Source organism: Drosophila grimshawi, unplaced genomic scaffold, assembly GCF_018153295.1.
Source record: "Drosophila grimshawi isolate 15287-2541.00 unplaced genomic scaffold, ASM1815329v1 contig_848, whole genome shotgun sequence".
Classification (NCBI taxonomy): domain Eukaryota; kingdom Metazoa; phylum Arthropoda; class Insecta; order Diptera; family Drosophilidae; genus Drosophila; species Drosophila grimshawi.
In genome coordinates this window covers 14773768-14788727 of record NW_025063692.1, presented here as the reverse complement: position 1 = coordinate 14788727, position 14960 = coordinate 14773768, and the positions used below count along the sequence as shown (strand labels likewise).

General features: G+C 37.8%; 1 protein-coding gene across 1 annotated transcript in view; it reads right to left on the bottom strand.

Annotated features, from left to right (window-relative positions):
* The window catches only part of LOC6565346 (serine-rich adhesin for platelets), a 35821-nt gene extending 22731 nt beyond the window's left edge, over positions 1-13090 (bottom strand). Inside the window, exons 1-4 of the mRNA XM_043216061.1 lie at positions 13007-13090; positions 997-1060; positions 744-929; positions 59-573 (exon numbers count right to left, since the gene is read on the bottom strand). Coding sequence (XP_043071996.1) covers positions 59-573; positions 744-929; positions 997-1060; positions 13007-13015 — 774 coding nt within the window. The 5' untranslated portion in view covers positions 13016-13090. The remainder of the gene's footprint in view (positions 1-58; positions 574-743; positions 930-996; positions 1061-13006) is intronic.
* Between the last annotated feature and the right edge of the window lie 1870 nt (positions 13091-14960).

The window sequence follows — 14960 nt, the reverse complement described above, 5'->3', positions numbered from 1 at the left end:
TTGGGTAAAAATAAATATATATCATAATCTGTATGCAAAGAGACAGAGTCACACTTACAATATTCAACTCAGCATCATAGTTATATTCGGAATCATCCTCCAGCGAGTAAAGGGGCGCATGATGATTTACGGATGGCTCATGTGACGAATGGAAATCATAGGTCAACACATTAAACCAATCCAAATACTTGTTCAGCTTGGGCACATCGTAACCCTTGTCGATATACTCAATGCCAGCGGGCACGGCCATAGTCAACAGCAATCTTGTACGTCCGGTTTTCTCCGCTTCGCGCTCAAACTCCGCCCTCAACTCCTGAACAAATTGAGCATAGTTGTCGCGATCACGCGACTTGCCGCCCTCACGATGTGCTGGGTATTCCCAATCCAAATCGATGCCATCGAAATGATTCTGGCGCAGGAACTTCAATATATTCTTAATGAAATGCTGACGCCGGTCACTACTGGCAACCAGCGGTGAGAAGCGTGAAGAGGCCTCGTTCCAGCCGCCAATGGCAATCATCGTTTTCAGCTGCTTGTTGTACGTTTTGAGGCCAGTGAATTTAGCATAGCCACCTGCGGAAGTTCATCATGAGAAATAGGAGATGTGAGATGTGAATGCAACAGCAAGGCGGAAATTAAAGTCAATTTGGGTTGCAAAATATTTGTGTTGTTGTTGTTTCTGTTTTGAGTGGCAATTGCTAATGGAATTTGGCATGTGGGTGTCTGGGGCGTGTCTAGCTTACCCTGCTCAATATCCTGATACTTGTCAAATGGCTTCATTTGATTATCCTTGGTAAATCCGCCGAATGCATACACCAAATGTGTACACAAATATGGATTTATATTTTGCGGATTAAATTTGGCTGTCCCCGGGCGATAAACACTCCAATTCGTGTAATAACAAACCACTCGACCCTCACTGCTGGCAACTGCAAATGTTAACATATATTCTCAGAGTACAGCAAAAAAAGAGATTTCTTCGATTGATAAACTCACCATTGATGCAATAAGCCAACGCGCAGAGAAGGAAGAGCGTTTGCCAGGCCGCTCCAGGCCGTAACTGTAACGGGAATAAAGGAAAAACAATAAACACATGTTATATATAACAAGTAACAGCCGGAAGTAAAAATGTAGTAAACGCTTATGAAAGTTTGACATAAGCTCAGCATTGACACAGTGACATCAATGGAATGGAATTAGATACACCAACAATTGTCACCACTACTACTAATACATCAACGTGACAATCCTCTGCCGTAACAAAAAGGTATCATTGAATCTATTGAATCACAACAAAATTCCCATGAAGGTCGACTGCGAATACGAACTGCAGCAGTCCATCACAAAAACTCGAAAAGCTGACAAACAAAAAAAAAAAGAAACAAAAACAAGTTACACAACCTCATGAATTTTATATGCAAATTCCATAATTTAATGAAATTCAACCAACAGCATTTTTGTAGTTTTTTTTTATAGTTGTATATGGTGAGAAGACGCAGAAGTTGTCGCTTTGGGCGCTGCCAATAAGGAAGCCACAAATACCGAGCACCAAACACCAGTTCCCAATGCCAATAATCACATTGTAGCATGTTGTTTTCGCTGCATTACATAAAGCCATATTTTTGGCAATTAGGGCAAATGCATGTGCGCAGATCGAAGCCTTTTCAAGTGACTCAGTTTCAAAAATATTTGTATTTTCCGCTCATTCGGATTAAGTCGAAATTAACTATATATACACACACACACATATATATATATATATATATATATACATACATGTTATATATGTTTGCATATATGAGAAACGGATTTTTAAATCAAAACGCCAAAGTTTTGTAAGATTATAAAGAAACAACAACGCAAATAGCCCAAACTACACACACACACACTGACACATGTATATATATATATATCTCCCTTATACGCAGTCGGATTTTGGTCAGCAGCGTATAAAAAAAACGAAAAATTACATAAGCAAAACCAGACAACAACAACAAAAACTTGTAGCTTGTAGTTGCTTTGTGCGTGTATGTGAACCATGCCGGTTTTTGGCTTACACACGCACACACACACACACATACACGCACACACACTTACATATTCACTCATATGTCTTTCATTGATCGAAGCTAAACTAAACCTTAAAAAAAATGAAATATAAATATTTGTATTTTATGTTCGCCAAGTTAGTGTTTTCTTTCTTTTTTTTGCCAATTAAATCAGCAATAAAGATACGTTTTCTATTTCATTAATTACAGGGGATATACCAGGAAAATTTTTTTTCCCATATTTTTTTGAGACTTGCAATATTTGTTGTTAGATTGGTAAAAAGTATTATCTTACGATCAAATTGGCTTCAAAGTGAAAGTTCTTCTTAAATGGCCAAAACATTTCTCACAATTTAGCAATTATGCTGAGAAGCGTTAGAAATAGTATCAAGTCATGCACACACTTAAAGCGAATGCAATCCAACATTGTTGAATGTGAGTGAGTGCTTTTGCCTCGAACAGTGATTATGGACTCTAGTTAATTGATACGTGGAAATGTTGCCATGAAGACCCACAAATAAAAAAATAAAAAAGCAAATAAAAAAGCAAATAAAACAACAACAAACAAATATTTGTTTGGCTCAAACAATAAAATATACAAGCATCGGCAATACTTGAGCTACAAAAGCTTTCCCCTCAAGCCAAAATCCAAATCAAAAGCCGTAAGCCGTAAGCCATAAGTCAAAGTCGTATCCATATCCGGCACAAGTTGGAGTGTGCCATTTGCCGGGCACTTGTGGGACACAAGCGTTCTCTCGATTGCCTTAAGAGCGGGAAATGCATGTTGTGTTTGGTTTTTGCTTTTAATAGTGACATATTTACCCAGTGCCTGAGTGAAGACCGCGATACATTTCAATGGGCCGACGACGAGCAGCAAGCAAGACCAACAACAATTGCTTATGGGACATACGCCTGACAATTTACATTTATATATAGCCATAATTAACATTAGTTGTTGCTGCTGCTGCTGCTGCTGTTGTTGTTGTCATACGCATTGCTTAACATTTCTTTATTGTCGATGCCGAAATGAAATGCGAATGCAGGCAGCTGTTTACAAAACTCGAAACGAGTATTGCATACACATGTACTCGTACATACGATGTCTGTACAAATTGCATACCAAAAACTAAAGAAGAAAAAGAAAAAAGACAAAATCAAAATATCCAAATAAAATGTCAACAATTCAGATTGTACAATGCGCATGCGCATTGATTGGCGCGACGATTGACAAATTTGTCGAACTGACGCCAGATGCATAAAGCAACAACAACAACAGCAAAATGACGAAAAAGAGCAGCACAGATATGTACTTAATTATGGATGTATAGATGTATAGATGTATGTACAGATAAGTACTTAAGGCAAATGCAACATTTGCCAAAATGGATTTTAATTGAGTCCAACGCTATGGCAATTAAAAGCAAACTAGCTCTCAATGTGGAGTGACGGGCCAAGACAGGTCGGCTCAGGGCAGGCGTAAGCTGTTGCCGCAGGGCGACTGCAGTGGCAACAACTTCAACTGCAACTGCAACTGCAATTGCAATTGCAGCAGTAGAAACAGTTGTAATTTGAACACGAAACAAGCAGCCAAATTCGAGAATCAGTTTAAATGAGTTAGCCCAGAAACAGAAATGGAGTCGAAGTCAAAGACGGTGCTGCTGCTGTTGCTGATGTTGCTGCTGGTGGTCCCCAAACCAAACAATTTATGGCCAGCAAGTTTTGCTGATGATGTCGACAAGTTGCAACACTGGGGCACCAAAACGGCCGGAGTGGCCGGACAATTGTAGCATACATATATACATACATATATCTCTCTCTATATATCTATATATATATATATATATGTGTGTGTGTTATTTTGGTCTACCCAAAGCGGCAACTGCAACTGCAACTGCAGCTGGGAGCCCGTTGCTTATGTAAGTGATGGCCGCAAGTCTGCGTTACGCCTGCAAAACGATTGCGTACAAGCTGCATACTCCAAGCTGCTTACATACACACATACATACATACATACATACATATATGTACACTACATACGTGCACACATTTGCAATTTCTCATCTAAAGTTGTCGCTGTTGCTGTTTATGTTGTTGAAGTCACATTTTAGTATGTTATTGTTGTCGTTGTTGTTGCTGCTGCTGCTGTTGCTGCTGCTGTTGCTGCTGCTGTTGCTGCTGCTGTTGCTGCTGTTGCTGCTGCTGTTGCGTCTGTTGTCGTTTGTTCACTTTTGCATAAAGCCTGCGTTGGCTTAGCCTTGAAAATGAAACTGGCTATTAAAACAACCACAACAATTATTTATATATATATATTTATATTGTTGTTGCTCTGATTGTGCTTCAAAGTGGAACATTGCGGCTTTAGTTGCATTTTATTGCAGTTGATGTTGTTATTGTTGTTGTTAACGTAGAATTGATAGTCGGCTATGCCTTAATTGATTAGCAATAATTTTTGTTAGTAATTATTTATATTATTCTCCCCCTGAAGTCGAGTACCGACGGGATTCCAGATATATCGGAGCTTATAAAAAAAAAATACAAAAACAAGTAGGAACGACGATATACGATATAACCTGAAGGGTTAAGTGTATTATAGTTTTATTGACGAATTTCACTTTAAAAGTCTTTGCACACTCAAATGTATTCAGGTAAATGGGTTCAGGGTATAAGCAGAGGTCACCACACAATAAACAATAATGTCAAAAATAAATTAAATAATTCACACAATTAATTATTGCAAAAATTAAAGTTAATATGCCTTTTTTGCTAACAATATTTATTTAGAAACATTCTTCTTAATAAATGTTTTTTTTTTTATTTATTTTTATTGAGTTTATGTATATTTACATATTCTTTTTAAAATGGCTAAAGAGACTGGGCATCTTTTTGAGGGTAGTAACTTCCTGCTCAACGTTTATTTAAGTATATATTTAAGCATTTTCTTGTACGCCCTTCGACATTTGTTAGACAATGGCCCATTCATAATCCAAGCTGGTGTCAACTAGGTCTTGGTGCCTGAGAGCAGTTTGAAAGCCGAATCACAAGCAGATAACACACACATACACACATACACACACAGCCATAACAAGCCAAAAAAGATGACTGGCTAACAAAGGGAGTGAGTGGTTGGTTAGGTTCTGCGTTCACTCAACTCAACTCAACGTAACTCAACGCAACTCAAACAAATTTAAAGACATCAGTGTTTGGTGGAAATATTCGGCGCTGATGGTGCACGTAGTTGCCTGGTCAGAATGTGCTGCACGTCATGTCACGTAACGGCACGCTTCACAGACCCTGAGCGTCACACAATGTCAACGCCCCAAAAGATCAATGTCTGTTGAAGTTGCGTATATGCCAGGGGCGCCGCCGCACCCGTTTACAGTCGACCGAAAGGCGCTCAAAGCGGTAAGCGGCGGCTTATGTACCAAACGAGAGAGAGAGAGAGAGTGAGAGAGAGAGAGACACAAGAGTTGTGTAATCAAAAAGTTTAACATTTGAAATTTGGAATTAAAGTGCAACCAGCCAAGCGCAAGGCACAAGGCACAGGCACAGACACTTGCCGCGAGGCTCCGTGCAACGGGCAACAGGCAACGGGCTACGGGCTCTGGGCTCCGTGCTCGGTGCTCGAGTTTTGGCAGTGTAGTGCGCCAGTGGATGAGGGTGTGCCAGTTACAGTTACAAAACACACACAACAACAAATGTCCCCGATGAGTGGCATGGGCATGGGCGATAAGCTGTTTGCATTTAGCTCCGCAATTTTTGGCCGGGATTTATGCCGTGTGAATGTTCAAGTCCCATTGTTGGGCCAATCAACCAGCCAACAACCAACAGTCAACAGTCAACAGTCTTGTCGTGCGAAATTTACTTATGACCCAAGGTATTTTCAATTAAGCAACTACCATGCAAATAAATCATGGCCAGTTAGTTTGTTAGTTAGTTAGTCAGAACAAAAGACCCAAAGCAGCATCCATTATTCCACTGATGATGATGGATCTCAAGATACAAAACCGCAATGAGATCTGTTAATCCATAAGTGAACTTTCATCACCGGTTTGCCATATCAAGGCCTGCTGGTGAAATCCAGCTGCTCCTGTCTTCTCAACAAATACCAAAATAAAAAAATAAAAAAAACAAAAACAAACAAAATAAAAATAAACATTTGCAATTGCTAAAATGGCAATTAAGAGCTAGCAGCAGAAGTCACTGGAGTCGATGGCGTCGTTGGCGTTGGCGTTGGCGTCGGTGTCAGTGGAGTGCAGGGCGTTGACATTGACTGGATGCAACCAGTTCCACGGTCGAGACTCCTTTGCTTTCTTAATCCCGCCTATTGGCATGACAGTCAGTTGCGAGGTGAGCCGAAAAAAAGCGAAAGTTGCTATCATCATCTGCGACATTGACGATATCTCGACTCGCCGGATGTCCAGCAAAATGAGCAAACGGCACTCACAGATTGTTTCGAGGGTGAGAAGACGATTGCCAACAGTTGGCACTGTTGCCATCGAGATTGGGTCAACATTGGCGATGCAGCGACGCGACTCACCCAAAAAAAGAAAAGTCGAGATCGACTTTTCGCTTGACGATGCAGTTTTCCAACACACACAGACAAACAACTCGTCTGCCCGGCTCTCTATAATGCTGATATGGACCCATCAAATGCCTATCAACAGATTGTGAAATTGAATTGAAAGCTGTTGATGCCTCTTCTCTTATCAAGGCCGATCGATCGCAACAAATATATATTAAAAATCAGCAAGCCTGATTGGCAAATGTTTCAAGATTTATATTATTCGTCTGCTGCTGAACGATAATAGCTGGTTTCTGCTCATCTTTGTTTAGTTTAAGTGAAGCTTAGACTTTTGCTACATTTTGCAGTATGTATTCCTCATAAAAGTTGTACAGACATTGAAATGATTTTAATTATCAAGTCAAACGTTAAATGTCAAAGCTACACTTCAGTTCAAATTGAATAATTTATTTATATATTCAAAGCAGCAGCTAACTGAGACCTGAAGAGAACATAAACGATTTTGAGTCACTGTTAAGGAATTTCAATGACTGCCGGAAAGCCGTTTGAAGTGACCAAACCAGATACCTTTGTTATTTGTATTTTTAGTAACTAATAAGCTTAATCGTTTTTCAAAGAACAAAAAAAATAAAATCAGGAAAAAATAAGAATCAAGTTAAGATGCAGTTAAGTGCAAACCAAGCAATCTGCACACATGTGCCACATATCAAGGTGGGGCATCCACAACTGTGGCCAGTCAGTCTGCGAAGCCAATGTTGCTGCACAAAATACTTGTCCATGTCCAAAAATGATGAAATTAAATCTTCGCCTGTATCTCTGAAACATGAAATACAAATGTTATTCACAGCTGTGTATAAGATTTGTTTAAGCGACTTGGTGATTTCCCTTAATTTAGAATAAATCGAATTAAGAACGTGAAAATAAGTCGCCATTTGATTGGCTGATATTGAGCTAAGTATTTGATAGATAGAGTGGTGAAATTGAAGTGGAACGCGCATTGTATGTTAAGTATTTAACAAGGTGGCCGCCGCACTTGCAACTGTTTCCCATGTCAAGATTTTGCAAGCACCGTTTTTGGTTATATGATTAAACGAATTCAAGTTTTTCAAACTTGCAAAAGTCCGATACAGTTTTAACGGATATGTGAAAACCAACAGAGATAAACAACAGACACAGTTTGAATGAGTGGCATGGCATCAAGTATGCCACAAGTACCACTCTTAAAAACAAAATATATATATAGAAATATATAATTTAATTTGAGGATTAAAACTTTAGTGTGAAGAGTTACATGAACCGCATGGCTCACAATGTCAGCTTGACTGGTTTGGTGTCAGCCAAGTAACAAATGAGTCTTGATAGAAAGTTATCTATAAGCTGTTTACGGACCGATATAAACATAGTTTTTTTTCTTTTCTTGTAATGTTTTTGTTTTTGTTCAGTTTTTCTTTTCCAATGTGAGATATCGTGTTCACGATGCCAGTTATTGAATTATCATCGGTGTCATTTTCACAAGTGAAATTTGCAAAGTCCAAATGTTTAACATACAATTTGTCAAGTGGCTGTCGACTAGATTACCGGTCGCTGCATGCCCCGTTGGCCATTTGAGTTACGTCAACCCACAAGCTGGCTTAATGAATACATCGTGATCGGGTGAAAGCCGAACGCACCGTATCAAAAAACCAAATAAATAACGCACAGAACGAGCCAGCAGTTAAATAATCTGAGTTACTATATATTATCTTCATCGACAGCAATCAAACGACACATGCATTTCATCGATTACTTAGTGCATTACTCTCTCTCTGTCTCTGTCTCTCAAGTGAAATCGAAAGTCGAAAAATGTCAAATGAGAAGTGGAGTCAGCAAGTCAGAGTTGGGCCAGTCTCAACGTTTGCCCGCCAATTATCATTCACGGTTAATGATAATTAGCAAAGTGAATTAGCAACAGCAAAAATGTTATATGGCTTAAAAGAAGAAAAACAAAAAAACAAAACAAACCATTTGTTGAAGCCGCATCTGCACCACTTATGTCATATTAAGAGAGAAACACAAAAGCCACAGTAAAGAAATTGTAAAAAATAAACTTGGCTTAAATCTGGCTGCTTGTCTGCCCTTTCAAATGGACGAGCTAGTATATCATATGTATATATATATATATATAATTTAGTTAAAGCGTGTTTCCCTGTACTTTCAATTATGTGGAAATCATGGCACATCCGGCGAGCCAGCGAAACCATGATGCATCCAAATGATATGGAAAGCTTAGTGTCCAAACTGATTTGTAAACAATATTATATGAATTAGTCTGCTGACTTTGTATGCCTTTTCAAAGTTAAAGAGATCGGCTAAGAAATGCGTGTCATCAGCTCCGATTGAAGACGGTCAAATTCAAATAGCGGACCATAAAGATGCTGACCATTGTTGACCAAAGATAAGATTAAGTCTCTATTATAATATATAGTACCTAGCAATGACTTGACTTATTATTTAAACAGCCAAATAAAACGAAAGGGAAGATGTCTGATTTGTAGTAGAAATGTATAAGAAACTGACGCAGATTGAGTATATCTACGGATCAATCGCATTCTTTCTGTTTCTGTGAGTAAGCCGAGAAACTAAAGTGTCGATGACTGATTTAGTCTTTGGTTGTGGTGACTCCTATGCCCAGCAGGTATGGTAATTCTCAATCGATTTGAAGTGATTCATTTTATGTACAAATGCAATCACATTCTTTCAGTAAATACCAATTGGGGGTCATTCAGTCTGTCGTTTGTCGGTCAATTGGCACTGAAAGTCCAAGTGCCAGGAATTTTTCAGCATGTGCTGTTTGCTAGTATTTTTTTCTCTTTTTATTGTTTCTTTTTTTTTCTTTTTTTTTTTGCTCGAGAAAAACAAGTTTAAATGCTGCCCCCTTGCAGTACGGCCTGGCGATTTTTATGTGTTTTCTCTTGGCTTTGCTTGCCTTTAAAACATTAATTTATAACTTTGCTTTTGCCTCACATTGCGCAGCCAAACAGGTCGACCTTCAAGCTGTTGTACATATATAAATATGTATATATTGTATATGCACATTATCAGTTACTGCTGCGAGTAGTACGCTGAAACAAATCACCAGTCCGGGCCACTATGTGATCGATGTTATGTGATTGATACGCTTGCAGAATCATATTTCAATATAATTTCCCTCAAAATGACCGAATAAACATGAACTAAATGAACAAAAGATGCAACTCATTTCTGACAAAGATTCAAAACTAAAATCAATAATCTATCCATCTATATCCCACTGTATGAAATGTACTTGTGTAAAATGGCATTAGTAATGGTTGTTTATAAACCACATCTTGTTGGCCAAAAATAGCATATGACATAATTAATTGTATAGATGCCGTTGTATAATTGCCTCCCTTATGTGAATTTGGTAATAATTAATTAGTAATAATTCAGTATTGTCAAATTGCTCACTCTCCTTACTGTAGACCTCCATTTTCAAAAGTGAATTACTAAAGTTATGTATTAGCATTATTGATTAATTCGGGCATCTTCATATGAATAAGTTATCCGAAAATTGTTGAAGCCAAACCAAATTGAATCTTAAATTAGAATTAGCAGCAGTATTAGGAATATGTTAGTGACTTGCATGGCGAGCCAAGTCATATATATATATATAATGGGACTGCGTCATCTAAGAGAGTATCTGCAGCGCTTCGAGACTATCTATTGTGGCCACAGACACACACGCACACACACGCACACACACGCACACACACGCACACAGCTCGTGTGGTCCTCCTGCTGACTGCATCAGAAGAAGTTGCCGTTGAAGTTGACGTTGACGTAACGAGGCATTTGTTAATGGGGCCAACGATGCTGGAGAATGAGTGTGTATCTGACAGATACATTACAAGCAATGGATTTGACTGCTGGCTGATGCTGATGCTGATGGCTGACTGCCGACAAAACAGTTTTGCTGGAATTTCAAGCCACGCGGTTTAATTGGCAAACCGGTAACTTAATCAGTACCCCCCCGCGCCATCTCCCTCAGAGCTGAGACTAGCAACACAAAAATGTCAGAGATACAAATAAGCGACGAGCTAAAAGCGCGTGTGATCAAATTTAAATAAACCACACAAGCCATGCAGCATTCACTTTTCTATTGGCTTTACTTTTACGTCTTTTGCGTCACTCCAAACTGACAATTGCTTTGATTATTTGCAAATCTTAATAGAAAAAATGCACATCAGTTGCAGTTGCAGTTTCAGTTGCAGCTGCAGATGAGATTTGATTTTTTATTTATTTTTTTTGATATAGTTGTGTCCGTAGTTGAATAAGTTCAGTGTCATTGTCTGCGCCCAGCAAATGGCAACCGTAATAAATGAGCAGCAATAGCAACAGCAACAGCAGAAAGTGTTAACAATGTTGCATTTTTGCGTTGGTTGACTTTGCCGCATATTTAATGCAGCATGGCATTTGCAACATTTGCACACCCGCTGCCAGAGAAGAGATTTAAATATGGAGAGTTGGGCTACGCCTTGAATGATGATGATGTTGCTCATGACGCTGCATTGAGGGTGCAACATTTCCGCTTACATTTCAATGTGAAGTGCTTACACACACACACACACACATAGAGAAAGAGACACACCCATATGCAGATACTTGCGTTTCCGAGTTATGGGATACGCTTATGAAAGAGGGCCCATGTATTTGCCACACGCATATTTCAGTGCTGACATCAAATCAGCTCAAGTGATGATTATGATGGTGATGAGCATTTATTCCGTCTTGGACACTTGTCGCAATAAACTTGTTTCGCCTCCGCTCAAAAGTTATTTTTGTAAGGTAGCGCAGAAAAGGAAACAAAACAACAAAAAAAACCATATACAACAATAAGCACATACCCCAAAAAATAATCTATAACAAAAACAAATGCACATAAGCCAAACAAGTTTTCTTCTTGTTTTTGTTTTTTTTTTTTTACTATATTTTTAAATTTGCATGCGCAACTCGAACGTTCGTTTTGTTGTTGCCGTGAATGGTGAACCAAAAATTAGCATGACAGTTAAAAAAAGAGAAGAAGAAAAAAAAAAGAAGCGTGAATAGTGGAATAGGGGCCATCAATAGCATCTGGCCAAAAGATACGTATGATGAGCAGCCGCCAGGCACAACGCGGATGTAAAAGAAACCAGCCACAAAAGATCTTCAACGAAAACGAAATTAAATCCAAATTGTCTACTTGACGCCAAAGTAAAAGTATTTATTGGCCATTTACTTGCTCGTATGCATTGCATGCCCCAAACTCTTTTCGCTTTATGTATATATGTATATAGTATATATATATAGTTTATATATATTGTTTTTTGTATCTTCAATATGCATGCAAGGTGTTCAGTGCCGAGATACAGATAATTTGCGGTAAATTTAAATTGATTTTCGATGAGGCATCGTGTTGGAGTGCTTTCGATAGGTATTAATGGCAAATGCGTTTGACGTATTTATTATATAACAAAGCAAATTTTGTGCCAAAGGTAATCAGTTTACATAGTCTTCAATTATTTGGAGAGACTACAACGATTACATAAAACTGTTACAAAAAAAAAAAAACAAAACACGTATTTTGAAGGGAGAAAATATCTTTACAAAAATAGATGAAAATAAATACAAAACGAAAGGAAAAGAAAAGCAATGACAAATTCAATTATCACATTAGTTTTTTTTTTGTTTTATAAGTTCAAAACAAAAGAAAGTGTCGATAAGCAATTAAGACCAATGAACATCCATATATATATATATATATATATATATATATATGCATTTATCTATGTTTTTTTTTGTTTTATCTCCCAGCATTATAATCGGAAAAAAAACAGAATTAAACACTTGCTATTCTGGCTTTAATTAATTACGCAACCAAGCTGAAAATCAAAAATACAAAATGAAAACGAAATCAGTAATTAAAAGCAACAACAAATAGAAGATGCTGACCAACGACAACCTGTTCTTGTTTTTGGCTAAAGATCGACACACGGATTGTGTGGTGGCATGGAAATGTATTTGTTTTCAGAGTATATCAAATCGTGAGAAGGACATCGATTTAATTGAATTGTCTGAATGTCAACACTAGCCTTGAGCCGTGCAGATTGAGGAATGGGAATGGGAATTGGATTTTTTGGTGTTTTGGGTCGCCACGACAACTTTCGCTTGCGGCATCTTCAAGGTTGATGGGTCAATTATCCAGTTGATGATATAATGCAGCAGCTCACAGGAAATACAAAGTAAGACTCTCAATCTTGGCTCGAAAATGGAATGTTGCTGAACGACTTGACGAAAGATTTGCGCCAATTTGCGCACAAAATGCACCAAAAAGTTGTAAAAACAAAAAGACAAAAAAAAAAAAAAAATGATTTTTGTGCCAAACACTTTGGCAACTTACCGGAAGCATTTTGGCGGCAAAGCTTTTATGGGCAACTTGTTGTTGTTGTACTTGGCTGTATGCAGTTAAATATTTGCTGCTGCTGTTGCTGCTTGTAGACGATGCCGCTGTTGACGTTGATGTTGTTGCAACTATTATCGGTGCTGTTGGTGAATAATGCAGTTAAACGCAGTTAAATGCAATTGCCTTCTTTTTGGACGGCGACAGCCAGCAAAATGCTTTGCTTTATTATTAAATATTTGTTGTTTATTTTTTTGTTGTAATTTTTATTTATTTTTTTTTGTTGTTTATGGAATACGAAAATATTTGAAAAATGTATGTAGCAGTAAGTATGTTTAAACTGGGCCAAGCGCCTTGTTGTATTTTGCTATTGTTGCTGTTATTTGGGTGTTCGTTTTGCGATTTTTCCTTTTTGGGCTGCTGCAGAAATTTTATGCAATCTGCGGCGGCGCCTGCGCAGATCTGCGTCGCTTTATGCTCCGCTGCCCAGCGGCAGCAACAACAGCAACAATAGCAACAACAACAAAGAAAATGCAAGATCGAAAATAGTAAAAACTGTTACACACGTCTGCGCATTTAGTTTTTCACTTTCGGCAGGCGGTGCTTTTACCACAATTCTCTACATTCAATTTTCAAAAATACACTTTCGCATTGGCTATTATTATTATTATTAATTTCATTTGAATTGGGTTTTTTTTTTATCTCTCTTTGCTTCTTTTTGTGCTTTATTTTTTACACTTAACGCAACAAAAACAAAACAAAAATATTGTATGTATGGCATGTAATTACAATGAAAATAAATAAGCAAAAATTGTGTTCAACTGTTTTTTGTTTGTGTTTTTGTGTTTTTTTCAAATTTGGCAATTTCGATTTCGTTTCGTTTACCGAGCTAGTAGCAAAAATACCATTTAGTGTGTACAAGAAAAAATAAAAAAAAAAAACAAACAAAACCGCTAAGCCAACAGTACCGTTCAAGAGTCGCCACTGCACTGAATTCGATTTGTGGCCAAAAAGCGTAACCCAAGCATTAACAGCCGCCAGTTGGCCAGTTGCTAAGAGGAGCACCAGCAGCAATAGCGCAACAACAAGTTGTCGCCGCGCTGCGCAGCCGCGAAGCAGCAACCAGCTCTGCTAAACAGACAGTTCCAGCTCTGCCCAGCTGTTAGTTAACAGCGCGCTGTTAAACGCCTTTCAATTTGGTACACATGTACCTACCTATGAACAAGCAAGTAAATCACGGCTAAGCCATGATTAATAACGGCGCAGCAGCAACAAATTTAGGATTGATAGGATTGCAAAAATTAAGCCTTAAATTCTGCTTGGATGACCACGGAATATTATTTGTTCTTAATTATAAAAGAATAGTAAAATTTGAAAAAAGAAAATTAATATAAATTTGATTATTAATATTATTAAATAATATAATATGTATTAAGTATATATACTATAATAATACAATACTATATTAATTGGCAAGGTCATCCAATGGGATATATATATATATTATTTCGATTCCGAATTATTTACTAACTACTGCAATAATAAATATAAGTTGCAGCGGGTATCGAGATAGTTTGAAGTCTAATTGAGTAATTTGCATGGAAGCAGATAGACAGGCAGACATTGCTATATCTGTTAAAAATGAATATATATTCATATATGTACGGGGTCAATGCAGTGCACATAATTTACGACTTATGACTCTTACAATACCCGCTGCCCATCACATATCTTAATATCTTTCAATAAAGAGAAGCACGATTAAAAAAAAAACAAACGGTTTGGCATTGGCTTTGATTGTAAATCCCCATCACTCGCACAGACACATCAAATTGATTTCTATAATAATCTCCCTGGGCCCTTATGTGCAAAATGATTATGTATGTCTTTTGTCTCGACACATCTTTTTGTGTTTTATAACCAGGCCAATTGCAACAGGTGTTTTTTTTTCTCT